General features: G+C 42.8%; 1 protein-coding gene across 4 annotated transcripts in view; it reads left to right on the top strand.

The window, feature by feature from the left end:
- UBE4B (ubiquitination factor E4B) overlaps positions 1 to 26,785 on the top strand; it is a 150,915-nt gene that overhangs the window by 85,813 nt on the left and 38,317 nt on the right. For 3 of the 4 annotated variants that reach the window (XM_030942311.1, XM_030942309.1, XM_030942312.1), the window contains 9 exons: positions 588 to 688; positions 3,058 to 3,172; positions 8,035 to 8,118; positions 10,643 to 10,699; positions 11,761 to 11,877; positions 11,975 to 12,073; positions 13,642 to 13,755; positions 16,214 to 16,412; positions 18,576 to 18,714. In XM_030942311.1, coding sequence (XP_030798171.1) covers positions 588 to 688; positions 3,058 to 3,172; positions 8,035 to 8,118; positions 10,643 to 10,699; positions 11,761 to 11,877; positions 11,975 to 12,073; positions 13,642 to 13,755; positions 16,214 to 16,412; positions 18,576 to 18,714 — 1,025 coding nt within the window. The remainder of the gene's footprint in view (positions 1 to 587; positions 689 to 3,057; positions 3,173 to 8,034; positions 8,119 to 10,642; positions 10,700 to 11,760; positions 11,878 to 11,974; positions 12,074 to 13,641; positions 13,756 to 16,213; positions 16,413 to 18,575; positions 18,715 to 26,785) is intronic. The other variant, XM_030942310.1, reaches the window with a different exon arrangement.

The following is a 26,785-nucleotide window of genomic DNA, read 5'->3' as shown; positions in this document are numbered from 1 at the left end:
CCAGGCTGGAGTGCAGTGTCACAATCTCAGCTCACTGCAATCTCTGCCTCCTGGGTTCAAGTGATTCCCCTCCCTCAGCCTCTCAAGTAGCTGGGACTATAGGCGTGCATCACCATGTCTGGCTAATTTTTTGTCTTTTAGTAGAGACGAGGTTTCACCATGTTGGCCAGGATGACGTCGATCTCCTGACCTCGTGATCTGCCTGTCTCGGCCTCTCAAAGTGCCGGGATTACAGGCGTGAGCCACACGCCTGGCCCAGGCTAGTCTTACACTTCTGACATCAAGTGATCTGCTCGCCTTGGCCTCCAAAGTGCTGGAATTACAGGTGTGAGACACCGCGCCCGGCCTCCAAGCTTCTTAAGTATAAATTTGATCACCTCAAACTTACACTTCTTTCTTCTCTGACATCAATTTCTGCAGAGGCAGTACACTTGGAAGGTACAGTTACTGTAGTTCGTTCACTAAGAATAAAGGAAGAGGAAAGCATGCTGTTTACTGATGGTCCCTCCCTTTTAACTCTTGTTTTTAATAGCATGAAATTGTATTGTTTGTTTCTTGTTGTCCTCACTTCCACCTTTCCTTTTCAGATGTGCAGCCAGCCAGCAGTCAGCCAGCTTCTGAGCAACATCCGCTCACAGTGCATATCCCATACTGCTTTAGTACTACAAGGCTCCCTAACACAGCCCAGGTATGAAGACCCGTGACGTGCTTGACATTAGCTGGCAGAAGGCCCTAGCCATCAGTGGACATCAGGCTCTCCGGCCATTCTTGCACCACCTTGGATAACTCCCTTCCTCACCTGTAAAATGAAGATCCCTTTCCTTCTCTAAAATACCATGAAAATAAACGCTCCTTTTTTCCTCATCTTCTAAAGTAGTACAAAGCATATTTTAAAAAGAAATGAGTTATGTTTTAAGAATTCTGCCTGCTTTTTGAAATAGACCATTGTTGAAATATGTGGACAAACAAGGCAGAAAATTAGTAACTGACTGTACAGCAACTGCCTGAAGTTGGTGGAAGTATTTGATAAATGTGTGGATCATCACCTTCCATGTATAACATGGTCAATTTCTGTTATTGAGTGATAAAGGATAGTAATGGATTGGATAGTTTAGGAATCAACCGAAGTGCTACATTGTTTGTTTCTGAGGAGTCTATAAAGGTTGCAAATTTTTTGTTTTTATTTGGTTTTTTAAAATTTTTTTCTTTGTCTCTCATTCTTCTAAAGGTAGCAAGTTTTTAAAAAGGATGTATATTTCATTTCTTTTATATAAAAAAAATCTAAAGGAAAAAGTTTACATTTAAAAGTTTTGGCCAGGTGTGGTGACTCACACCTGTAATCCCAGCACTTTGGGAGGCCGAGGCCGGCGGATCACCTGAGATCAGGAATTTGAGACTGGCCTGGCCAACATGGTGAAGTTCCGTCTCTACTAAATATACAAAAACCTTAGCTGGGTGTTGTGGCGCATGCTTGTAATCCCAGCTACCTGGGAGGCTGAGGCCAGAGAATCGTTTGAACCCAGAAGGTGGAGGTTGCAGTAAGCCGAGATCATGCCACTACACTGCAGCCTGAGTGATAGAACAGAACTCTGTCTCAAAAAATAAAAATTAAAAAAAAAAGAAATTAAAAGTTTACACTGCAGGCTCACGCCTGTAATCCTAGCACTTTGGGAGGCTGAGGCAGACAGATTGCCTGAGCTCAGGACTTCAGGACCAGCCTGGGCAACATGATGAAACCCTGTCTCTACTAAAAATACAAAAAATTATCTGGGCATGGTGGCACGCACCTGTAATCCCAACTACTGGGGAGGCTCAGGCACGAGAATCACTTGAACCTGGGAGGTGGAGCTTGCAGTGAGCCGAGATTGTGCCACTTAACTCCAGCCTGGGTAACAGAGCAAGACTGTCTCAAAAACTAATAATAATAATAAATAAAATAAAAGTTCACAAACACAGCGTTACATTTTATTTATACTAGGTGTTCTTAATGTTGTTTTGTACACCATAACCATATATTTTTGAAACTTTTCAAAAAGAGGGAAAATTATATACATGTACCAAAACTTTAAAAAATGTTCCTTGATTAAAATTAATAAGTCCTCAGCCACTACTAATCTTTTTTCCCCCAATTTAGATGAGGCATAAAGAAGTAAAAGAAACATATAATGCGGCCAGGTGTGGGGGCTCATACCTGTAATCCCAGCACTTTGGGAGGCTGAGGCAGGTGGATCACCTGAGGTCAGGAGTTTGGGACGAACACGGTGAAACCCCTTCTCTACTAAAAATACAAAAATTAGCTGGGTGTGGTGGCGGGCACCTGTAGTCCCAGCTACTCGGGAGGCTGAGGCAGGAGATCACTTGAACCTGGGAGGTGGAGGTTGCAGTGAGCCAAGATCACACCACTGCACTGCAGCCTGGGCAGCAGAGCGAGACTCTGTCTCTTAAAAAAAACCAACAACAACAAAAAAAGGTATAAAACTTATTTTTTATTTATTTATTTTTATGATGATTATTATTTTTTTAAGAGACAGGACCTCACTCTCTTGCCTAGACTGGAGTGTTCACTATAACCTCAAACTCCTGGGCTCAGGCAGTCCTCCTGCCTCAGCCTTCCAAGTCGCCAGGACTCCAGGCACACACCATCTTGTTCAGTTGATATTTTCATTTTTTGTAGAGACAGAGTCTTCCTGTGTTGCCCAGACTGGTCTTCAACTCCGGGCCTCAAGTGATCCTCCCACCTCGGCCTCCCAAAGTGCTGGGATTGCAGGCATGAGCCACCGTGCCTGGCCATGCTTCCTTTTTTGAGTGCTTCATTTTTAAAGGGCTCTGTGTAGGAAAAGATGAATTCTTTGAAACTTCCCATAGTTTCTCATGAAAAAGACCAAAAAGTGATTACTATTGGTAAGAAGGGTTAGCTTTTGCCTGAAACTATTTTGCAGAATATATGGGAGATGTTAAGTTTGACTTTTGACTGGGCAGTTGTTGCTGACATGACATTTCACGTGCCTCTGTAGTGAGTTGACTTCATCACCGTCCCTAATGTTCATGGGTCCACAGGTCCTTGCAGCAGCCGTCCTTCCTAGTGCCGTATATGCTGTGTAGGAATCTCCCATATGGCTTCATTCAGGAACTGGTGAGAACCACTCACCAGGATGAAGAAGTGTTCAAGCAGGTACGGTCGTATGAGTTTGCTCTTGCAAATTTTAGCCTGAGAGCCTCTATGCCGAGGCTAATTTCTGAATACACCATACATTGAAAATTCTTGCCTGAATTCGAATATCCATGTGTTACTTGCTTAGAGAGAAGGCCTACCCCATAGTCTTTTGAGGAAATCGGATTGACAGCTGCATTGTTCAAATCATGTGCCCGTTTCAACACATCAGTCAAACATCTATCTTTTAAACAAGGTCTATGCTAGGTGCTTCGGGCAATATGAAAAAAATATTTAAGGCCCCATTCCTGATTTCAAGGAGCTTTTGAAACAAGAATACCCAGAGACAGCATAAGGCATGATGTGCTTTGCCAGATAAGTAGTGTCAAAAATTCGTTCTCTGAGTTTGTAAGGTTTACAACTTAGTGACCATATTAGCTCATTGGCAGCCTGCACGCCATATAGAATCTTTGTCTTCTTCCCACTAGGAAAGATGTCTCATATCTTCCTAATTGTTTCATTTAGTGTTTATACATTGTTTTGGTATCTCATTGTGTAAAGCCAAGTGAAAATGCGGGTATGTAGTGCTTAAAAATAAAGCTGTGTGCGTAGTCTTGAAGGTTTCTTCCGAGGTGAAACTTTGTCGTTAACATTACTGTTGGAAGGACCTGTTTGGGAAAGTAAGCCCTTTGCCTTGGCAGCTTTCACACAAGTTTTTTCCCCGATGAAAGGGTTTCTATCAAATTTTCTTACAGTTTGCTGTATCATCACTTCCTTTTTTGTGACTACAGAGAATAACAGAGGCAATAGCTATAATTGGTATGATTCCTTTCACTCTGTTTTATACCTTAGATTATTTATAACGGTTAATTTTAAAACCTTTGAATTCTTGAGAATTGTGTTTTCAGCAGGGTTCAAAATATTTGTAAAAGAAGCAGCCAGGATCCAAGAATAAAAATTCCAATTAGTGTTGTGTACTCTGTCTGGAATTCACTGACTGTTTATCTTAAATGATAATGTTACTGACTAATGGAAATATGAATGGCAGCATAGTGAGCTTTTCTTCTCTAGAAGGATAAGTGAACTCTAAGGAAAATAAATCACTGTCAACCGGGCACGGTGGCTCATGCCTGTAATCCCAGCACTTTGGGAGGCTGAGGCAGGTGGATCGCCTGAGGTCAGGAGTTCAAGACCAGCCTGGCCAATGTGGTGAAACCCTGTCCCTACTAAAAATGCAAAAATTAGCTGGGCATGGTGACAGGCTCCTGTAATCCCAGCTACTTGGGAGGCTGAGGTGGGAGAATTGCTTGAACCCAGGAGACGAGGTTACAGTGAGCCGAGATGATGCCACTGCTTTCCAGCCTGGGCGACAGAGCAAGACTCTGTCTCCAAAAAAAAAAAAAAATTACTGTCTTGGAAGGTTTAATTGATGCACTACATTAGAGAGGTAATGGGTAGTAATTAGAATACTTTTCCTGTTCAAGAAGCTATCATTTGAGGAATCGAGTAGTTCTCTCTATATAAAATCAGCCCAGTGACCAGCTGAAAGGGGTATATTGAGCCTACTTGATTCTAAACAGACTTACACAAGAGGAGATGACCTCTGTGTGTGAAAGTTTCGTTTGCTTGTTTCCCCATCACCAGCTTTGGGCAGAGAAGTCCCGCGTTTGTGAAATTCATATAACATCAAACCACCTTTTTTTTTTTTGAGACGGAGTTTTGCTCTTGTTGCCCAGGCTGGAGTGCAATGGCGCGATCTCGGCTCACAGCAACCTCCGCCTCCCGGGTTCAAGCGATTCTCCTGCCTCAGCCTCTTGAGTAGCTGGGATTACAGGTACCCGCTACCACATCTGGTTAGTTTTTTGTATTTTTAGTAGAGAGGGGGTTTCACCATGTTGGCCAGACTGGTCTTGAATTCCTGATGTCAGGTGATCTGTCCGCCTCAGCCTCCCAGAGTGCTGGGATTGCAGGTATGAGCCAGCACACCCGGTCTCAAACCACCATTTTGAAGTGTACAATTCAGTGACATTTACTACATTCACAGTGTTATATGACCACCACAGACCTGTTTATTTGATTAAATAATTAATTAATTTTGAGGCAGAGTCTTTCTCTGTTACCCAGGCTGGAGTACAGTAACACAGTTTCAGCTCACTGCAACCTCCGCCTCCTGGGTTCGAGCGATTCTCCTGCCTCAGCCTCCCAAGTAGCTGGGATTACAAGTGTATACCACCATGCCCGGCTAATTTTTGTATTTTTAGTAGAGATGGGATTTTGTCATGTTGGCCAGGCTGGTCTTGAACTCTTGGCCTCAAGTGATCTGCCCATCTTGGCCTCCCAAAGTGCTGGGATTACAAGTGTGAGCCATAGCGCCTGGCCCCAGACCTGTTTATTTTTAATCCCAGAATTCTGCTGACTTTTCAGCCACTCAGTGTTGAAGATGGAGCTGTTGAACTGAAAAACAGCAACTTACCTTTTTGTCTTAAAAGAGTGGCAAATGTGAATTATTAAATCTTTGACTGAAATATCTACCTCCTTTTAATATTTGAGAAATATTCACAGATAAACAGCCGCTGGAATTTAGGACTGGAGGTGGACACTTAACAGTATTTTTAAATCAGTGCTGGGAAGTATTCATTTGAAAATTAAAGAATTATTTATAATATCTGGGTCAGGCCAGGCATGGTGGCTCACGCCTGTAATCCTAGCACTTTGGGAGGCTGAGGCAGGTGGATTGCCTGAGCTCAGGAGTTCGAGACCAGGTTGATGCAACATGGCAAAACCCCATCTCTATTCAAAATATAAAAAATTAGCTGGGCACAGTAGTGCATGCCTGTAGTCCCGGCTACTTGAGAGGCTGAGGCGGGAGAATCTCTTGAACCCGGGTAGTGGAGGCTACATTTAGCCGAGATCATGCCACTGGACTCCAGCCTGTGCAACAGAGTGAAACTATCTGGAAAAAAAGAAAAAGATTATGCATAGTAATATTTTGCCTATCATATTTGTTTTTGTTTTTTTGTTTTTTGAGATGGAGTCTCTCTCTGTTGCCCAGGCTGGAGTGCAGTGGTGCAATCTCGGCTCACTGCAAGCTCCCCCTCCCAGGTTCACACCATTCTCCTTCCTCAGCCTCCCGAGTAGCTGGGACTAGAGGCGCCTGCCACCACGCTCGACTAATTTTTTTTTTTTTTTTGTATTTTTAGTAGAGACGGGGTTTCACAGTGTTAGCCAGGATGGTCTCGATCTCCTGACCTCGTGATCTGCCTGCCTCGGCCTCCCAAAGCGCTGTGATTACAGGCGTGAGCCGCCGCGCCTGGCTATTTTGCCTATTGTAAATGAAGCCCTGATTGTACAAAAGGATAACTATACGAGAAAGTATAATTATATTTTACTTGTAGCCTTCCTGAAAAAATTTTGGAGATTTTTCAGGATGACCAATTATGAAGCTAATTTTTGGTGATTCTGGAACTTCTGTTTGTCTTTTCTTCTTGATTACAATGTTGGCATTCCCCAGTGACACACCTGAGTGTTACTTCTCCATTTTTATCTGGCTTATGAGAGCGAGTTACTTCTACCCTGATTGTTGGAATTACAAAAACCATAGTATGATCTCTTCCAGAGCTGTGTTGATATCTCACAACACTCCACAGACACTTTGTCATCCAGGGCACCTGTTTTTTATACTGTGCTCTTTAAACTATTAAGGTGCTCAGTATCATGGAATGAAATTAGTACGAAAGGGAATTTTTCACGTTTTCTAGTGGCTACATAGTATACTCCTATTACAACTTGTTGGCATTCAGATTGTCAGCTGCTGTTTACAACATTTTCTCTTTAATGTTACTAGCCTTGAATCCCAACCAGCTTACTAAATGTGTTGATCACTGAGTGCATTGTGAAATATGAAGATGAGCTAGGCTGAGTAAATCTTGCATGGTGCTACCCGGTATTAATCATAAATGTATAAAGGCAGATTTGAGTTCCTTTAAGTGCCAATAGCAGGTTAATGTACTAATTACACTATATGAAGAAGTAAGGCTTTTTAACTAAAGCTTTCTTTGTCAGTTTCAACCTTCACCAACTAGCTCTTTGCTCTAACTTAATTAAGTTTAATGTAATAATAATATTCGTTGTTGGCCTGTTTATCTTGTTTTCCTCAAAATAAATGGGGAAAGGCTTTTAAAAAATATTGGTAGAGGGCTGGGTGCGGTGGCTCCCGCCTGTAATCCCAGCACTTTGGGAGGCTGAGGCGGGTGGATCACGAGGTCAGGAGTTCAAAACCAGCGTGGCCAACAAAGTGAAACTCCGTCTCTACTAAAAATGCAAAAATTAGGTGGGTGTGGTGGCAGGCACCTGTAATCCCAGCTACTCGGGAGGCTGAGGCAGGAGAATCACTTGAACCCCAGAGGCAGAGGTTGTAGTGAGCTGAGACTGTACCATTGCACTCCAGTCTGGACAACAGAGCGAGACTCTGTCTCAAAAAACATAGATAGATAGATAGATAGATAGATAGATAGATAGATAGAGGAACATATTAGTTGCCGAGATATGCAGCATTTAATTGAGTAGAGCAACGACCCCTGGGGAGTCCTTCAACAGGCTCCAAATGTATGGGTTTTGTTGAATTACGGGGGTCCTATCAGAGTATCAGAGTTCACCAAAATCCTCTTACTTCTGGAGAATTCAGCTGTATTACTTTATGGTTAGCCTTGTCAAAGAACAGGTCAACACTCTGGCTGGATTCTAGACTTTTATATGCAAAAAACCTTTTCCCTGGGGAAGGAAGGAAATTGCCTGGACACTCAGTTCTAGCACCTTATTTGACATACTTCCCATTCTTAGATTCTCTTAAACTTATATTTCTGATTTTGTTTTTTTTCTTATAGATATTTATCCCCATTTTACAAGGCCTGGCTCTTGCTGCCAAAGAGTGCTCCCTCGATAGTGACTACTTTAAATACCCCCTCATGGTAAAAATTTGTTCTTTTTCTTTAACTCATTCAATAGATGTTTTTCTTTCAGATTATTTTGACATATACTTTTCTTTCAGGTCCATGAGATCAACCTTGTTTTCAGATTTAAAACATGAAATCACTGTGTTGGCCATGCAGAGTGTTTGGTGTGCAGTGAGATGCATCAGTGAAGACAGTTAGCAGCCTGGTACATCTTCCACCTGTCCAAGTCCTAGACAGGAGTTACTGATGCACTTATTACAATGTACTTTGTATAGCTTATGAAAAAGATAACTGTCTCCTAGCAATGAGCATACCATAGTTGGGATGAAATTTTGTTACTTAAAAACTATTAAAAATGCAAATAAAAAAGGCAAAGCTGTACATGCTAAGAAAATGAATACAATTTTATCTTTATGTGTTTACTTTGTGCAGAAAATCTTAGGGTAGCTCTCTTGTTTACGCCACCCCCCCCCCCCCCCACCCCGTTTCCTAAGGTCATACACTTCATCTGCAGGCTTTACTTGGGAAGCAGACATCTGCTTAGCTCTTTAGGGCACTCACAGCAGGCATACATAGTGGACAGAAGCTTCAGCTAGATTCCCATGGGGAGTCTTGAATGTTGTAAAAATACTGAAACTAGAATGAAAATTAGAAGCTCTTTTCTGTTCTGAATTCGCTTATTTGAAATTTTGGGAGAAAAATATTTTGAAGCATTACTGAATATTTTCATTGCAGAAGTATAAAGGAAAAAATATCAAAATGAAATTCACTTGTTCTGTGTATAAATTAAGTCTTATGTAAATTGAGACCATGGTTGTTTTTCTTACTGTATTTATTTCTTTTACTCATTCCACTGATTGGATTCCATTATACCATGAATTCATTACTGACGATCTGTTCTGTGCTAGACACTGGGGATACAGCAGCTAGGAAGACAAGGTCCCTCTCCTCAAGGCACTTATAATCTGCGAAAATAAGAGCTGCAGCACAACAGTTGAACAGATACTGTGATAAATGTTAAAACAGAGCTGTACACAAAGGGTGCATTTATCTATTAAAAAAATTCAAACCTATCATGACACTAAAAGGCTACAAGAATGCTGGGAAATTAGAAGGTGAAACAGAATTCCTACTTTAAAAAATAATTTTAAGTGGATTTATGCCAGAGCTCTTTCCATTGTACGTGTTATTAGGGCTCCTGATAAAATTCTTTGAATCTTTATGTGTTGTTCTGCCTTAGGCAGGTAAAAGGAAGTGAAATAATCTGATTGTTTGAGTTCAGTGATGAAATATTTTAGTGAACACTAATTATCACTGTATTATGTAGATGTTCCTTCATGGGATTGTTGGCTTTTGGGTTGTGATGTGAATTAGCTTGATGTTTCAGTGAGGAGCTTTTAGCATCTGATATCAACAAAATGTCCTTTTGGTCAAAAGACAGAGGCCTCCATTGTGGTAGACAGTGATTTCATTTTGTGCCATTATTGATGCTTGTATAATAACGAGGGTGCAGTGAGTGAGAGGGTACAATAATGAGAGGCAGGAAGAGGAAGACTGTTGAAGCTGAAATCAGAAATAATTGTGATCATTCTCTAGGTCAGTGGATGCTGCTGTGCCATACCTTGGAGTCAGCTGGGGATCTTTAAAGGTGTTTCTGCCTGGCTCCCCGCCTCAGACCTCGTGATTTAATTCACCAGCGGTGTGGCATGGCATTGGGGTTTCCAAAGGCTTCCCATGTGATCCTAATATGCAGCCAGGTTTGTGAACTCCTGCCCTAGGCAGTGAGAATGCTTCCTTCTGAGTCGGCTGCCTGAACCTCAGAGGCATCTCAACGTTGTGTCAGTGCCTAAATGGACTCTTCGGCTTGTAGCAACTTCTAGAGCTGTGTCCGAATCACAGAGGAAATTAACTGTTTAAAATAAAGTTTGATTGAGTTACCGTGGGTCTGTTAAATTATGTTTATGTCCCTAAAAAGTGTTTTTCATCGTTCTCTAATGTTAGGATGGTTGGAGCTCTGAAGGAAAGTGTTGGAATTCTTAAAAGTACTAGATATCTTGAAACCAAGTTATTAAACCAAAACATATTAAAACCAAGCTTTTAAATATGTTTTGAATTTGATAGCTTACTAAATTGTAATTATTTATAGTCATGTTTAACACTGGCAAGAGGAGCCATCTAAAGTTTATGAAATAAATATTTTTGACATGGAAAGATATGAAGTGGAAAACCTTTTTTTTGTAAAAAATATAGATAGATACAGTACACAAAAATATATCTGGAAAACTGTTGCTCAAAATATCAGTAGAGGTTATCTTTGAGGGTAAAGCTTGAGTAATTTTGAGTTTCATTTTATATTTCTGTTTTATTTCCAGTTTTTCACATTGCATGTGTATTAGTTTATTAATCAGAAAAGGTAGTAAAGCTGCTGCCATTTTAGAGGGAATGCATTTATAGCAGCAGTTAAAGCTGTTTCTTGATGCTACAAATGACAGTCAGTTTAAGATGAAATGCATTCAAATGACTCTGATCTTATTTCTAGGCACTAGGTGAGCTCTGTGAAACCAAGTTTGGAAAGACACACCCTGTGTGCAATTTGGTAAGCACTCACCTGATGGGCTTGCACGTTTTCAGTGAATATATCGTAACCCAGAAGGCATTCCTCCAGTGAGATGACCTGGAAAACTCTTGAAGGACATTTAGGTGTAGGCGGAGGTCACGTGTCTGGGAGGCTCTCAACTGTTACATTGTTGTTAGACACGTTATTTCCTGCCTTACCGTGTTCGTTTCTATGATTTTTTTCCGTTTTTTTCCCCCAAGAATCTTGCTCTATCACCCAGGCTGGATGGAGTGCAATGGTGCGATCTTGGCCCACTGCAGCCTCCACCTCCTGGGTTCAAGTGAGTCTCGTGCCTCAGCCTCCCAAGTAGTTGGGAATACAGGCACGCATCACCATGCCAGGCTAATTTTTTTGTATTTTTAGTAGAGATGGGGTTTTACCATGTTGGCCAGGCTGGTCTCGAACTACTGACCTCAGGTGATCCCCCCTGCCTCGGCCTCCCAAATTATTGGGTTACAGGCGTGAGCCACTGCACCGGGCCTGTTTTTTTTCCTTGACAAGTATTGTACAACTAAAGTAACAAGTGCTATGGAAAAGTTATTCTAGTCCTTTGGTGGTATAAGTAAGAAGAGTTCATTTGAACTTCATCAAATAGTATCCTGAAACTTTAAAATTCTTTTTTTTTTTTTCTGTCACCCAGGCTGGAGTGCAGTGGCACAATCTTAGCCCACTGCAACCTCTGCCTCCTGGGTTCAAGCAATTCTCTTGCCTTAGCCTCCCTAGTAGCTGGGAATACAGGAGCACACCACCATGCCCCGCTAATTTTTGTATTTTTCGTAGAGATGGGGTTTCTCCATATTGGCCAGGGTTTCTCCATATTGGCCAGGATTGTCTCGGACTCCTGACCTCAGGTGACCCACTCCCACCCGCATTGGCCTCCCAAAGTGCTGGGATTACAGGTGTGAGCCACCGTGCCTGGCTGAAACATAAAAGTTTTAATAATATCTTGTGAAAATATAGAGGAGCTGGAGGGTTTTCATTACATTTTTACTTCATCGGCCTGTTGAGTGGCTGACTGGCCTCTTCCATCTTCTGCCTAGGTTGCTTCTTTGCCGTTGTGGTTGCCGAAATCCTTAAGTCCTGGCTGTGGGCGGGAGCTGCAGAGACTCTCTTACTTGGGGGCTTTCTTTAGCTTCTCAGTCTTTGCAGAAGATGATGTAAGTATAGTGGCTACTTGCACTTTGCCGCCCTTCTATTCAGATTCCTTCCCAAATGTACATTATATGTTGATTGCATTTTTCCTTCTCTTTCCAGGTTAAAGTGGTTGAAAAATACTTCTCAGGGCCTGCCATTACCCTGGAAAACACTCGTGTGGTTAGCCAATCATTGCAGCATTACTTAGAGCTCGGAAGGGTAAGCGTTCAGAGAACAAACCCAGAGGAAGTAGCAAAGATGAACTCCAGATAGGGAGCTTTTATTTTGTAGACTGGACGATGCCCAGTAGACAAACGGCTAACAAAAGCCAATTCAATCTTACATAAAAAAGATAAACTATAAGTAAATAACCTATGTCTTGAATAACAGGTTGTAACAACAGCAGTATGCTGCCTTTGTATGTAGCATCACTGGGAACTGGTCCTAAGCTTAGTGACCCGGCTCTTCCTCCAGCTGGCCCTTAGGCATTTGCACTGTGAGGGTGAGCAAGGGCTGTTAGTTTGCACACACCTTCACTGACTTGCTTATCCCAAATCCTGATTAATATGTCTTCAGTTCTCAAACTTAAAGGCAGAGAAGGGCCGGGTGTGATGGCTCACACCTGTAATCCCAACACTTTGGGAGGCTGAGGTGGGTGGATCACCTGAGGTCAGGAGTTTGAGACCAGCCTGGCCAACATGATGAAACCCATCTCTACTAACAATACAAAAATTAGCCAGGTGTGGCAGCACGTGCCTGTAATCCCAGCTACCCAGCTACTCGGGAGGCTGAGGCACAATGATCGCTTGAACCCAGGAGGTGGGGGTTGCAGTGAGCCGAGATCATGCCACTGCATGCTGTCAGCCTGGGCGACAGAGCAAGACTCCATCTCAAAAAAAGAAAAAAGGCAAAGAAGTTACAGGCTTGGGTATCTAAGGTAATTTTGATCATGGGAAGGAAGTAACAAAGGCTATTTTATTAAAACTCTAACTGCCGGCTGGGTTCGTTGGCTCACGCCTATAATCCCAACACTTTGGGAGGCCAATGTGGGTGGATCTCGAGGTCAGGAGGTAGAGACTATCATGGCCAACACGGTGAAACCTCGTCACTACTAAAAATACAAAAATTGGCCGAGGTAGGTGGATCACGAGGTCAGCAGTTCAAGACCAGCCTTACCAACATGGTGAAACCCCATCTCTACTAAAATACAAAAAAAAAATTAGCTGGGCATGGTGGCAGGTGCCTATAATCCCAGCAACTTGGGAGGCTAAGGCAGGAGAATCGCTTGAAACCGGAAGGCAGAGGTTGCAATGAGCCGAGATGTGCCACTGCACTCTAGCCTGGGCAATAAGAGCAAAACTCTGTCTCAAAAAAAAAAAAAAAAAAAAAAAATTAGCTGGGCATGGCAGCATGTGCCTGTAATCCCAGCTACTCGGGAGGCTGAGGCAGGAGAATCGCTTGAACCTGGAAGGGGCAGGTTGCAGTGAGCCGAGATTGCACCTCTGCACTCCAGCCTGGCAACAGAGCTAGACTCAGTCTCAAAAAAAAAAAAACAAAAAACTGTAACTGCCTACCTCCCCCACTCCATATTCTGCTTTCATGCTGATTACCTTGACATAGTTGAATATGGATGTTTCTTATATTCTTCTTTCACTCAGTATTGTCTGAAATGAGTAGAAGTGGGAGAGGAGAGAACGTGGGAAGTAGGCTAGCTGTTCGTGAAGTCAAAAAGGAATCGTGTGCAAAATAGTTTTAATTTGTTTCTTCTTTTTAAAAATAAATTTCAGCAAGAGCTTTTTAAGATTCTGCATAGTATTTTGTTAAATGGCGAAACCCGTGAGGCTGCTCTCAGTTACATGGCGGCTGTCGTCAATGCCAATATGAAGAAAGCACAGATGCAGGTAGGATTCCTACAGACTGCTTTTCACTGTTCGTCACATTCATTCATCTGACCCAGATTTAGTCAGCACCTACCAGGCACTGTTCTAGGAATGGGGGAACAGTATTGAACAAGGTAGACAAGCTTCCTGCTTTTGTGGAGCCCATGTTCCACAGGGTAAACAAGTACACATATAAATACATGATTTTAGACAGTCGTATAATCAATGAAGAAAACAGAGCAAAGTAAATGACATGAGAAGAACTGTAGTTACCAGAAGGAAGGTCTGAAGGTGATTTGTGATTGGGTGGCAGGAAAGGCCTCCCTGTGGAGGTGAGGTTTGTTTCATAGGAAGGAGCCAGCCGTTGTAGTGGCTGAGAAAAGAGCTGTCCAAGGTGGAAACGAAGCAGCTTTGTTACAAGCCCAGCATGCAGGCTTTTGTGGCTGGAGAAGAGTGAACAGGAGGGAATGGCAGGTCCTGGAGTTAGTGGGTAGACAGGGCTCCATCAGGTTGGGTTTACAGGATCGGAACTGTCATGGGAGGGTTTTTAGCAGGGAAATCACAAAAGCTGCATGTAAATGGACCAAAGCAGAAGGGGGCAGCCAAGAACAGACCCAAGGAGGCGGCTGCAAGGGCGTGAGTGCTTCGGTCCAGGTGAGACAGGCCAGTGGCTGTGGCTGCTTTGCCAGAGGAGAAAAGGGCATACTTCCTTGATTAGTAATGAATAATGAATGAATGACGTGATGCGTATACTCAGAAGCAAAAAACGTAGAGAGAAGAGCATAGATCTGGTGGTTTCTGATCGTGGTTCCACCGTGTACTAACTGCAGGACCTTAGACAGTTACTCCTCTGTGCCTCCGTTTCCTCATCTGCTAAGTGGGGGTACTACTAGTACTGGGTTTATTATATATAAAGCTGTTAGGATGGTGCCCGGTACACAGTGATCACTCAACCAGTATTAACTATCATTCTTATCATTGTTGTATTATTATTTTTTTCTTAACAGAGGTAATCAAGTTACATTGTTATATTGTTAATGCAAGAGTGTGCTGATGCTGTCACCTAGAGAAACAATGTCCCATGATAACAAGTGGAACTACTTGTTTTGATGCTCTTGAGGGAAATAAAGAGGAGAAAGAGGCCGGGCATGGTGGCTCAGGCCTGTAATCTCAACACTTTGGGAGGCCGAGGTGGGAGGATCGCTTGAGCCCAGTCATTTGAGACCAGCCCTGGCAACATAACGAAACCCCATCTCTACAAAAAATACAGAAATTATCTGGGCATGGTGGCTGGCGCATACCCAAAGTTTCAGCTACTTGGGAGGCTGAGGCGAGAGAATCACTTGAGCCAAGGAGGTTGAGATCAGCCTGGGCAACATAGGGAGACCCCGTCTCTACAAAAAAATAAAAAATTAGCTCAGTGTAGTGGCATACACCTGTAGACCCAGTTATTCAGGAGGCTAAAGTGCGAGGATCGCTTAAGCCCAGGAGGTTGAGGCTGTAGTGAGCTATGTTTGCACCACTGTACTACAGCCTGGGCAACAGAGTAAAACCCTATCTCAAAAAAAAAGAAAAGAAAAGAAAGAAAGCAACATTTATTGTGTTTCTGCTTACTAATTTTGAGGCTCAGGCAAATCACTTCAGGGTCTCTGAGTCTTTATTTCCTCCTGTATAAAATGTTAACAGCAGTATTACTGACCTGTAAGAATTATTGTGATGGTTCAGTAAAAGAATGTATAAAATGGCTGGGCGCGGTGGCTCACGCCTGTAATCAAGCACTTTGGGAGGCCGAGGCGGGCGGATCACCTGAGGTCAGGAGTTCGAGACCAGCCTGGCCGACATGGTGAAACCCCGTCTCTACTAAAAATACAAAAAATTAGCCGGGCATGGTGGTGGGTACCTGTAATCCCAGCTACTGGGGAGGCTGAGGCAGGAGAATCACTTGAACCTGGAAGCGGGGATCGCGCCACTGCATTCTAGCCTGGGCAACAAGAGCAGAACTCTGTCTCAAAAAAATAAAAAAAAAAAGAAATTTATAAAATGCCTCTTGCATAAATAATAATTATGTAATAGGTGGTAGTCAACAAGTAGCACCTGCTAATACAGAATTAATGGAATGACAGTGGTGATGATATGTATGTCTTCTCATTGACTTTAGGATACAGTTATGCTTGAAAGTTCAGTCTGCTTTCTTATAAAGGCCAAAATTTCTATTCATGTTATTATTTTAAATACTTTTTCTTGGCTGGGCACAGTGGCTCGCCCCTGTAATCCCAGCACTTTGGGAGGCCGAGGTAGGCGGATCACTTTAGGTCCCAGCTACTTGGGAGGCTGAAGTGGGAGGATTGCTTGAGCCTGGGAGGCAGAGGTTGCAGCCGAAATCACACCCCTTCACTCCAGCCTGGGCAACAGAGTGAGACCCTATCTCAAAAAAATTTTTTTAATGTTTAAAAATACTTTTTCTTTTCATCTTTCATAGACAGATGATAGATTAGTATCTACAGATGGATTTATGCTGAATTTCCTTTGGGTACTGCAGCAGCTAAGTACAAAAATCAAGTTAGAAACAGTTGATCCCACGTATATTTTTCACCCAAGATGTCGGATTACTCTTCCAAATGATGAGACGCGTGTGAATGCCACGATGGAAGATGTGAATGACTGGCTGACTGAACTCTGTGAGTACTGTGTTCACGACTCGGTCATTAAAACACTGCTAGTGTTTTATCTTACCTACATGCTAGTAATTCCTCACAAATTGTTACTACCTCACTGTAAAATGAACTTATGAGATAGAGAAACATAATAAAAATTAATACAGTAGGCCCAGCATGGTGGCTCATATGTGTAATCCCAGCACTTTGGGAGGCCGAGGCAGGTGGGTCACAAGGTCAGGAGTTCAAGACCAGCCTGACTAACATGGTGAAACCCCGTCTTTACTAAAAATACCAAAGTTAGCTGGACATGGTGGTGCGCCTGTAATCCGAGCACTTTGGGAGGCTGAGGTGGGCAGATCATGAGGTCCGGAGTTCATGACCAGCCTGACCACCATGGTGAAACCATGTCTCTAGTAAAGATACAAAAATTAGCAGGTGTGGTGGTACGCTCCTGTAATCCCAGCTACTCAGGAGGCTGAGGCAGGAGAATCGTTTGAACCCAGGAGGCAGAGGTTGCAGTGAGCCACAGTCATGCCACTGCACTCCAGCCTGGGCAACAGAGTGAGACTCTGTCTCAAAAAAAAAAAAAAAAAAAAAACAGGCGAGGCACGGTGGCCTCATGCCTGTAATCCCAGCACTTTGGGGAGGCCGAGGTGGGCGGATCACGAGATCAGGAGATGGAGACCATCTTGGCTAACACGGTGAAACCCGTCTCTACTAAAAATATAAAAAAAAAAATTAGCCAGGCGTGGTGGCGGGTGCCTGTAGTCCCAGCTACTCGGGAGGGTGAGGCAGGAGAATGGCATGAACCTGGGAGGCGGAGCTTGCAGTGAGCAGAGATTGAGCTACTGCACTCCAGCCTGGGCGACAGAGCAAGACTCCGTCTCAAAAAAACAAAAAAGAAAAAAAAGACACAAATTGAAAAAACATTTGAGCTATCATAATATATCTATAAACAAGCCGAAACCAAAGTAATGAAATAGAATGTAAGTTTTCGAAGAAGTAGATGACATTTCACCAATTTATTTAACCTGTCTAAAGTGAATTCTGGTGATTCATAGAAAAAATTATAATACTGTTGTTCTTAATAATTCTACTTTTCAGGATATATTCCCAAAGTTGGAGGAAAAAGGGATAATTTTGTTTACATAAATCCTCCCAGTAGTACTATTACTTATAGTAGAAAAAAATTAGAAAAAGGAAATATGCAGGGAAATGGCTCTAGAATCAGTAGTTTATTAACATAATTTAATACCATTTCGAGATTTAAATATTTCTGTATTGTATTGAAAAACGGAGATTTTATACATCAGTAAGAAACATCACCAAAGATTGCTGATGGGCTGGGAATGGTGGCTCACATCCATAATCCCAGAACTTTTGGAGGCTGAGGTGGGAGGATAGCTTGAGTCCAGGAGTTCAAGACCAGCCTGGGCAAAATAGGGAAACCCCATCTCTACAAAGAAAAAAATTAGCCCAGCATGGTGGCACATGCCTGTGTTCCCAGCCACCCAGGAGACTGAGGCAGGAGGATTGCCCGAGCCCAGGAAATCAAGGCTGCGGTGAGCTGTGAGCTTACCACTGCCCTGCAGCCTAGGTGACAGAGTAAGACCCTCTCTCAAAAAAAAAAAAAGATTGTAATGGACATCTATGTACACATTTAATGAGGTAGGACAGAATACCTGATCCTTGAATGGAGCTAACAGAATTCTCTTCTTCTTGTAGCATTGTTTAAGTTTATAATTGCAAAAGTATCCTTAAACGTCTGGCCAGGCATGGTGGCTCATGCCTGTAATCCCAGCACTTTGAGAGGCCAAGGAGGGTGGATTACCTGAGGTCAGGAGTTCGAGACCAGCCTGGCCAACATGGTGAAACCTCGTCTGTCCTAAAAATGCAAAAGTAGCCAGGTGTGGTGGCACATGCCTGTAATCCCAGCTACTAGGGAGGCTGAGGCAGGATAATCACTTGAACCTGGGAGGCAGAATTTGCAGTAAGCCAAGACTGCGCCATTGCACTTCTGCCTGGGTGACAAGTGGGCAAAACTCCAGCTCAAATAAATAAATAAATAAATGTGTCTTTAAACTTCATAAAAATTCAAATGTAATTTTCTCTTCTGAATTGAGCTTTTTCTCTGATTGAGACATGTAATAGATTTTATTTAGGGAATGATGTTCTTTTTCCTAGATGGTGATCAGCCTCCATTTTCTGAGCCGAAATTCCCTACGGAGTGCTTCTTTCTCACCCTGCATGCTCACCACCTGTCTATTCTGCCTAGTTGCCGTCGCTATATCCGCAGACTCCGGGCTATCCGGGAGCTCAATAGGTATGTGCCATGATGCCGTGTCCTGGGTTTGCCTGAGTTACCATTTTTTTGTCAGGGGCAAGCAATTCCATTGTGAACAGTAGTTTTGAATGTTGGGGGAAATACGTACGTTATATAGTGTTCTATCTGCCTCCACCACCACATCCACGTTCCTCAGTTGTCCAGAGTTCTTTACCTGGTGAAGTGATCCAAACCTTGATTTCTGAGAGTTCTGAACCCTGGGTATTTCACTCTGTTTATGGTTGCTACAGACTTCCATTAACTTTTCCAGCTGGGCATACATTACCAGCAGGCACTTTAAACTTTAAAAGTTTAAAGGGTCCCCTGGGTTTCAGACATACGCCTTCTTCCCTGGACTGTGAAAAAGTAACCATGGTTTCCCTTGATAACCAAGATCATTTACTCCTGCCCACGTGTAATTCTCTTTTTGGCTTGTTCTGTGCCATGAGGAGTCCAAAATGGCCAAATAGCAGCCTCAGATTTCCAATTCATTAACATCATTGTTATGTTTCTTACTCTAAGCATTTTTTGCTGTGTACTAACACCAACAAATAGAAGTCACAGGAACACAGAGCAAATATTCTTGAGCAGGTCATCTGGAATAATGAAACCACTTCTGCTTTTTGGTCTAGAACCTGTGTAGTCTGGCTATGAGAGAAACTGAATCATATTTATATCTCTGTATCTACCTTGCTTAAATCACTTACTAATTCTTTTTTATTTATTTATTTTTTTGAGATGGAGTCTCGCTCTGTTGCCCAGGCTGGAGTGCAGTGGTACGATCCCAGCTCACTGCAACCTGTGCCTCCCAGGTTCAAGCAATTCTCCTGCTTCAGCTTTCCGAGTAGCTGGGATTACAGACGCGCACCACCATGCCCAATTTTTTTTTTTTTTGATGTAGTCTGCTCCATACAGGATGGAATCAAATTGCAGATCTCGGATCACTGCAAACTAACCATGCATGGGTTCAAAGCAATTCTCCTGTCTCAGCCTTGTGAGTAGCTGGGAATACAGCTGTACACCGCCATGCCGGCTAATTTTCTGTTTTTTTGTAGAGACAGTGTTTCAACTGGACTAGGTGTCACCCACTGGCCTCCCAAGTGCTAGATTACGATGTGGGCACTGGGGCCAATTTTTTTTTTTTTTTTTTTTTTTTTTTTGAGCGGATCTCGTGGTGCCGGGGAGGCGTGGCGAATCTCATGCAAGCTCACTGGGTTCTTTCTGAGCCTCCGGTACTGGATACCGCCCGCCACCACCCTGGCTAGTTTTTGGTTTTTAGTAAGACGGGGTTCACCGTGTAAGATGCTCGGATCTACGACCTGTGATCGCCGTCGGCCTCCAAGTGCGGGATTCACTTGCCACCGGCCCAGGCATTTTTTGTATTTTTTGTAGAGACGGAGTTTCGCCACGTTGGTCAGGCTGGTCTCAAATTCCTGACCTCAGGTGATCCAACCACCTCTGCCTCCCAAAGCGCTGAAATTACAGATGTGAGCCATCACGCCTGGCCTAAAATCACTTACTAATTCTAATGTTACCCTGCAGATTCTTTATGATTTACTTTCTACACATGATCATGTCTATAAATGATGACAATTTTATTTCTTACGCTTTTTTTTTCATGCCTTAGTGCCTGGGCTGTAATTTTTAGTACAATGTTGAATAGAAATAACCTCGAAATTTCCATGTTGTTTCAGTTAGTGGAGGAAAGCTTTCTGTGTATCCTCAGTTACCAGATTAAGAAAATTTCCTTTTATTTCAATAGTTAATTTCCTTAGCACTAGTTGAATTTTATTAAATGCTTTGCCATATCCGTTGAGGAGACTAGACTCTTTTTCTCCTCTATTCTGTTAATATGGTTGAATTATATCAGTTGGTTTTCTGTTATTAAACCAGTCTTTCACTCCTCAAGTAAACTTAACTTTTATATTAATGTTTTTATATCTAATAGGATATACAATTTGCTAATATTCTGTTTAGGATTTTTGCATGTGTTCAAAAGAAAGCCTGACCTATAATTTTCATTTCTTGTTAAGTGCATCTCAAATTTTGGTATCAAGGTTATGCTGCCTCATAGAAGAAACTGGGGGCTGGGCGCAGTGGCTTACGCCTGTCATCCCAGCACTTTGGGAGGCCAAGGTGGACGGATCACCTGAGGTCAGGAGTTGGAGGCTAGCCTGGCCAACATAGTGAAAACCTGTCTCTACTAAAAATACAAAACTTAGTCGGGCATGGTTGGCGCACGCCTGTAATCTCAGCTACTCGGGAGGCTATAGCGGGAAAATTGCTTGAACCTGGGAGGCGTAGGTTGTAGTGAGCCAAGACCGAGCCACTGCACTCCACCCTGAGCAAGAGAGTGAGACTCCATGTCAACAAAAGAAAAAAAATAAAAAGGGACTGGAGAATATTTTCCTGTTTTTTATGTTCCCTGAAAGTTTATTGTATAAGAATTATGTTGTTTCTTCCTTAAATGTCAGAAAAAATTCAGTGATGAAGCTGTCAGGGCTTAAGAGTTTTCTGTGTGGGGATGTTTTTAATTATGGATTTAAGTCAGTTAACATATATAGGACTATTTAGATTTTCATTACATTTTGTGTCAGTTTTTCTAAAGTTTGAAAATGTTTTGGCATGAAGTTGTTCATAATATCCTTTTATCATTTTAATGTCTGTGAGATCCTTATTATTTCTGCTTTTATTTATTTTATTTTTTGAGAGGAGTTTTGCTCTTGTTGTCTAGGCTTTTTGCCCAGGCTGGAGTGCAGTGGTGCAATCTTGGCTCACCGCAACCTCCACCTCCTGGGTTCAAGCAATTCTCCTGCCTCAGCCTCCTGAGTAGCTGGGATTACAGGCATGTGCCACCACGCCCAGCTAGTTTTGTATTTTTAGTAGAGACAGGGTTTCTCCATGTTGGTCAGGCTGGTCTTGAACTCCTGACCTCAGGTGATCCGCCTGCCTAGCTAGGCCTTGCTGGGATTACAGGCCTGAGCCACCGCACCCAGCCCATTTTAATTTGCTTTCTGCTGCCTCTTAAGATGGATATTTAGATCATCCCTTTCAACTCTTTCACTTATGTGTGTATTTAAGAGTATTTTATTTCCCTCTTAGTGTGACCTTAGCTTCATCCCTCATTTTTGGTTTATCATATCTTATTACTCAGTTCAAAATGTTTTCTAATTTTTGTTTTTTCTTCTATAACCTGTGGGTTATTTCAAAATATATTATTTAAATTCTAGGTTCTTAGGGTATTTGTCTATGTATCTTTTGTTGATTGTTTTCTAGCTAAATTCCATTATGGTAAGAAAACATAATATATTATATATATAAAATATAATATATGTGATTTGTGTCTTTTGAAGTTTATTGAGACTTACTTTGTAGCCTTTTACATTAGTAGACCTGAAAAGACTGCTATCTGTGTTGTTTTTACAGTGTTCCACGTATATTATTTAGGTCAAGTTTGTTAATTTTCTGTTCAAGTTTTCCTTATATCTAATGATTTTATCAGCTTATAATATCAATTACTGGGAGAAGCTTATAAAAATTTCAAACTATGATTGTGGATTTATCTGTTTCTTTATCCTCCGATGGATTACCTCCTGGAATACCATCACTCCCACTGGCTTTAGAGGGTCCTATTTCAATGGAACCATCTAGAACCTTTGCTCCTGGCTTGCAACAGATAGCCTTTATTGTGCTTTGCAGAGACATTCATGTTCACCTCATGTGTATATTTTTCAATGCTGTGATACAAGAAGTATCTTCTAGGACATAGTTGGGGTGTGTGTATGTGTATTGGAAAGAGGATTATCTGAGCAAATCACATATGGTAAATCCAATAATTAATTTTCCAAGCTCTTTAAGTTTTGAATCATTTCCTCTGAATTAGATCAAAGAATATTTGGCAACACAGCTTCATTCAGTATAGGTCATTGTCAATTCAAAGTTTCGGTCAACTAGTTGGTTGCACAATATGAACCTCTCCCTACTCAGAATAATACTGAATCCAGGGTCTCTGGTAGGTATAATCATGTCAGTGATTTTAGCCATACATAGAAGTATATCAGCATTTTCTTCTCTTGTTGATCAAGCATCCTCAGAACCCATTCCCATACATAACCCGACATAACCGTCGCGTTTCTGCAGTACACATGTGGTAGGTAGAATAATGATGTCTCAAAGGTGCCCACATCCTGGTCTCGCGACCTGTGAATATGTTACCTAAGTTGAACTTTGCAGTTGCGGTATCAGGTTCATGATCTTGAGCTGGGGAGATTATCCTGGATTATCTGGGTAGGTCCAGTGTCATTGCAAAGGTCTTCATAAGAGGGAATCAGGAGGGTCAGAGGGAGAGACGGAATGTGATGGGGAAGCAGAGGTTGGAGTGGTTTGGAGTCATGAGCCAATCGGTAACTTCTGTAAGCTGGAAAAGGCGAGGAAACTTGTTTTCCCCTAGAGCCTCCAGAAAGAATCATCCCTCCTGACCCCTTTTAGACTTCCAGAACTCTAAGATTATAATTGTGTGGTTTGGAGCCACTGAGGTTATGGTAACTTCTTACAGCAGCAATAGAAAACTAGCATAACTCATGAACAAATCTTGCCATTTTTTTTCTTCAAATGTGTGCTTCTCCTGCATCCAATTTTGTAATAAGGCCATAAGGACAGTCCTTGATCTGATTCTAGTTGTGGTTCTGGAAGCAATGAAAGATGATGGGATAGAACCTAGGGGAAAATAGTATTCCTGCAAGATGACTACCTCCAATGAGGTCATGATAGAAACTGCTTCTGCCAGCAAGCAAGGCTCAGGGAATTTAAAGATTTAGGTTGGAGTCAGCTCGTTCTCCCAGACTCCTCCATTTGAACTCTTTGGGTCCCAGTCTTTGCCTCAACTTTGAGATAAGAGGTCCAGTAAAGTTAGTAATTTCTTCTGTGCTGTAATTTGTAGAACTGGAGCTGCTCCTTGACAGTGGTCTTAGAAACTTCCTGGTTCATTCACATTTCCTTGAGATGAGAATTTAAAATCGGAAGCCTGTCATTTTTTTTTTTTTTCTATAAACTCTGCAACATAATTAGAGGTAGCCACTCCACCTCCTCATTCCAGATCACCAGTGATCATTTATATAGCTGTTTCTCTACTCAGAGCCTTGGGCTACCAGTGTTCCATCCTCAAATAATAATTGTATCTTCACCATCCAGCCCAATTAAACAACTGATCCCAGAGACCCATTTTTTTCGTGAAGGCCTGTTACCTATAAACTCTTGTGATACCAGTAACCATATAGGTCAATATCTTAGTTTCCTATGACTGCAGCAACAAATTACCACAACTTTAGTCACTTAAAACAACACATACTACTATCTTACAGTTCTGAAGGTCAGGAGTCCTAAAATCGGCCAGGCAGAGTGGCAACACTTTGGGGGGCCAAGGTGGGCAGATCACATGAGGTCAAGAGTTCGAGACTAGCCCGGCCAACATGGTGAAACCTCCTCTGTACTAAAAATACAAAAATTAGCAGGGCATGGTAATACATGCCTATAGTCCCAGCTCAAGAGACTGAGGCAAGAATTTCTTGAACCTGGGAGACAGAGGTTGCAGTGAACCGACATTGCGCCACTGCACTCCAGCCTGGGCTACAGAGTGAGACTCCGTCTCAAAAACAGAAGTCTTAAGATCAAGGTTGCATTCCCTCCGGAGGCTCTAGGGGAGAATCTCCTTTGCCTTTTCCATCTTCTAAAAGCTGCCTATGTTCCTCTGCTCATCACCACCACCTGCCACCCCACCCCCACACTGCCTTACTGTATTTTCCAAGCTAGCAACATAGTATCTTTAGATCTCCTTCTCTTGCCTGGTATATACCAGCACTTTGGGAGGCTGAGGTGGGTGGATCATTTGAAGTCAGGAGTTTGAGACCAGCCTGGTCAACATGGTGAAACCCTTTTCTACCAGAAAATACAAAAATTAGCCAGGCATGGTAACACACCCTCGTAGTCCCTGCTACTCAGGAGGCTGAGGTGCAAGAATTGCTTGAACCCGGGAAGCAAAGGTTGCAATGAGCTGAGATCATGCCACTGCACTCCAGGGCGACAGAGTGAGAGACCTTGTCTCAAAAAAGCAAAAAACAAGGCCAGGCACAGTGGCTCATGCCTGTAATCCCAGCACTTTGGGAGGCCGAGGCAGGCAGATCATTTGAGATCAGAAGTTCGAGATCAGCCTGGCCAACATGTTGAAACCCCATCTCTACTAAAAATACAAAAATTAGCCAGGCCTGGTGGCAGGTGCCTATAATCCCAGCTACTTGGGAGGCTGTGGCAGGAGAATCGCTTGAACCTGGGAGGCAGAGGCTGCAGTGAGTCAGATGATGCCACTTCACTCCAGCCTGGGCAATAAAGTGAGACTCGGTCTTAAAACAAAAAAAAAGGGCCAGGCGCGGTGGCCTGCGGTGGCCTGTAATCCCAACACTTTGGGAGGCCGAGGCAGGCGGATCATGAGGTCAGGAGATCAAGACCATCCTGGCTAACACGGTGAAACCTCGTCTCTACTAAAAATACAAAAAGTTAGCCGGGCTTGGTGGCGTGTGCCTGTAGTCCCAGCTACTCTGGAGGCTGAGGCAGGAGAATGGCGTGAACCCGGGAGGCGGAGCTTGCAGTGAGCCAAGATTGTGCCACTGCACTCCAGCCTGGGTGACAGAGCGAGACTCCATCTCAAAAAAAAAAAAAAAAAAAAAAAAAAAAAAAAAAAAAAAGACAGCAACAAGATCTCCATCTCTCTCTGACCTTTGCTTCCATTGTCCCATTGTCACATCTCCTTCTCTGTCTCTGAGTCCTTTTTTCTCTTAGAAGGACGTTTGTGATTATATTGGGCCGTCCCAAATCATCCAAGATAATCTTCCCATCTCAAAGCCCATACATACCCTTAATCACATCTACAACGTCCCTTTTGCCGTGTGAGATCATATGTTCACAGGTTCCCTCAAAGGATTCAGATGTGACAACTTTGGAGGAGCCATTCTTTTGTCTACCATACTCATGTTTCAGTTGTAGACAAAAGAATCCAATTCTTCTGGGATAAGCAGAAAGGGGAACTAGTTGGATTATTGAATCATTGGAATGGCTATAATAGAAGATTCCCAGAGCTATACTTTGAACAAGGAAGCTGCTTCGGAGGTCAGCTTGACAGCACAGCCTCTGCCACTGCTTCAGCCGAAACCCCACTACCACTGTACTTGCAGAAGGATCATGCAATCACGCAGTCACTTCACAGTACTCACCCTGCCTTCAGTGAGGGTTCATCTCGGTGAAAACTCGGTCTTACAGAAATGCTGGCAGGAGGGGAGTCTAGGAAATGTAACTTTTGGAGATTTAGCAAACTCTAGTATTACACACAACTAGATATGTGTAATACTCTAGATATTACACACAACTAGTCATGATAGAAAGGGGTTGAAATAATGTTGAGTCAGTCTTTAAAATATGCAGCATATTAGGTGATGGGGAAGCCTTTACTGCAGAGACAGGTGGTGTTGGAGCAGACACCTGGAGGGAGTGAAGGAGCCAAGCCAGAGATAACCTCAGAGAAGAGCATTCCAAGCAGAGGGAACAGTTGTAAAGGATGATGCCGTTAGTAAAATAGCCGTTTGTTTTGGGTAATTGAATAGGCAAAGTAACCTTGAATTTTCATAAGAGACTTCTTTTTTTCCCTCCCAGAAAAATAAGGGAACAATGTACTTTCTTGCAGCAAAAAAGATTATATTTCACCAAATCTGTAGTGCCATCCATTTGAAGACACATCATTGTTTTAGGAACCAATAAAAAAGAAAAATATGCCCAGACGCGGCAGCTCACGCCTGTAATCCCAGCACTTTGGGAGGCCGGGCAGGCAGACCACAAGGTCAGGAGTTTGAGACCAGCCTGGCCAACAGAGTGAAACCCCGTCTCTACTACAAATACAAAAAATTAGCTGGGCGTGGTGATGGGCACCTGTAATCCCAGCTACTTGTGAGGTTGAGGCAGGAGAACCACTTGAACCCAGGAGGCGGAGGTTGCAGTGTGTGGAGATTGCGCCACCGCACTCCAGCCT

Source organism: Rhinopithecus roxellana, chromosome 12, assembly GCF_007565055.1.
Source record: "Rhinopithecus roxellana isolate Shanxi Qingling chromosome 12, ASM756505v1, whole genome shotgun sequence".
In the NCBI taxonomy this organism is placed as follows: Eukaryota; Metazoa; Chordata; class Mammalia; order Primates; family Cercopithecidae; genus Rhinopithecus; species Rhinopithecus roxellana.
This window is presented reverse-complemented; position numbering and strand designations above follow the sequence as displayed.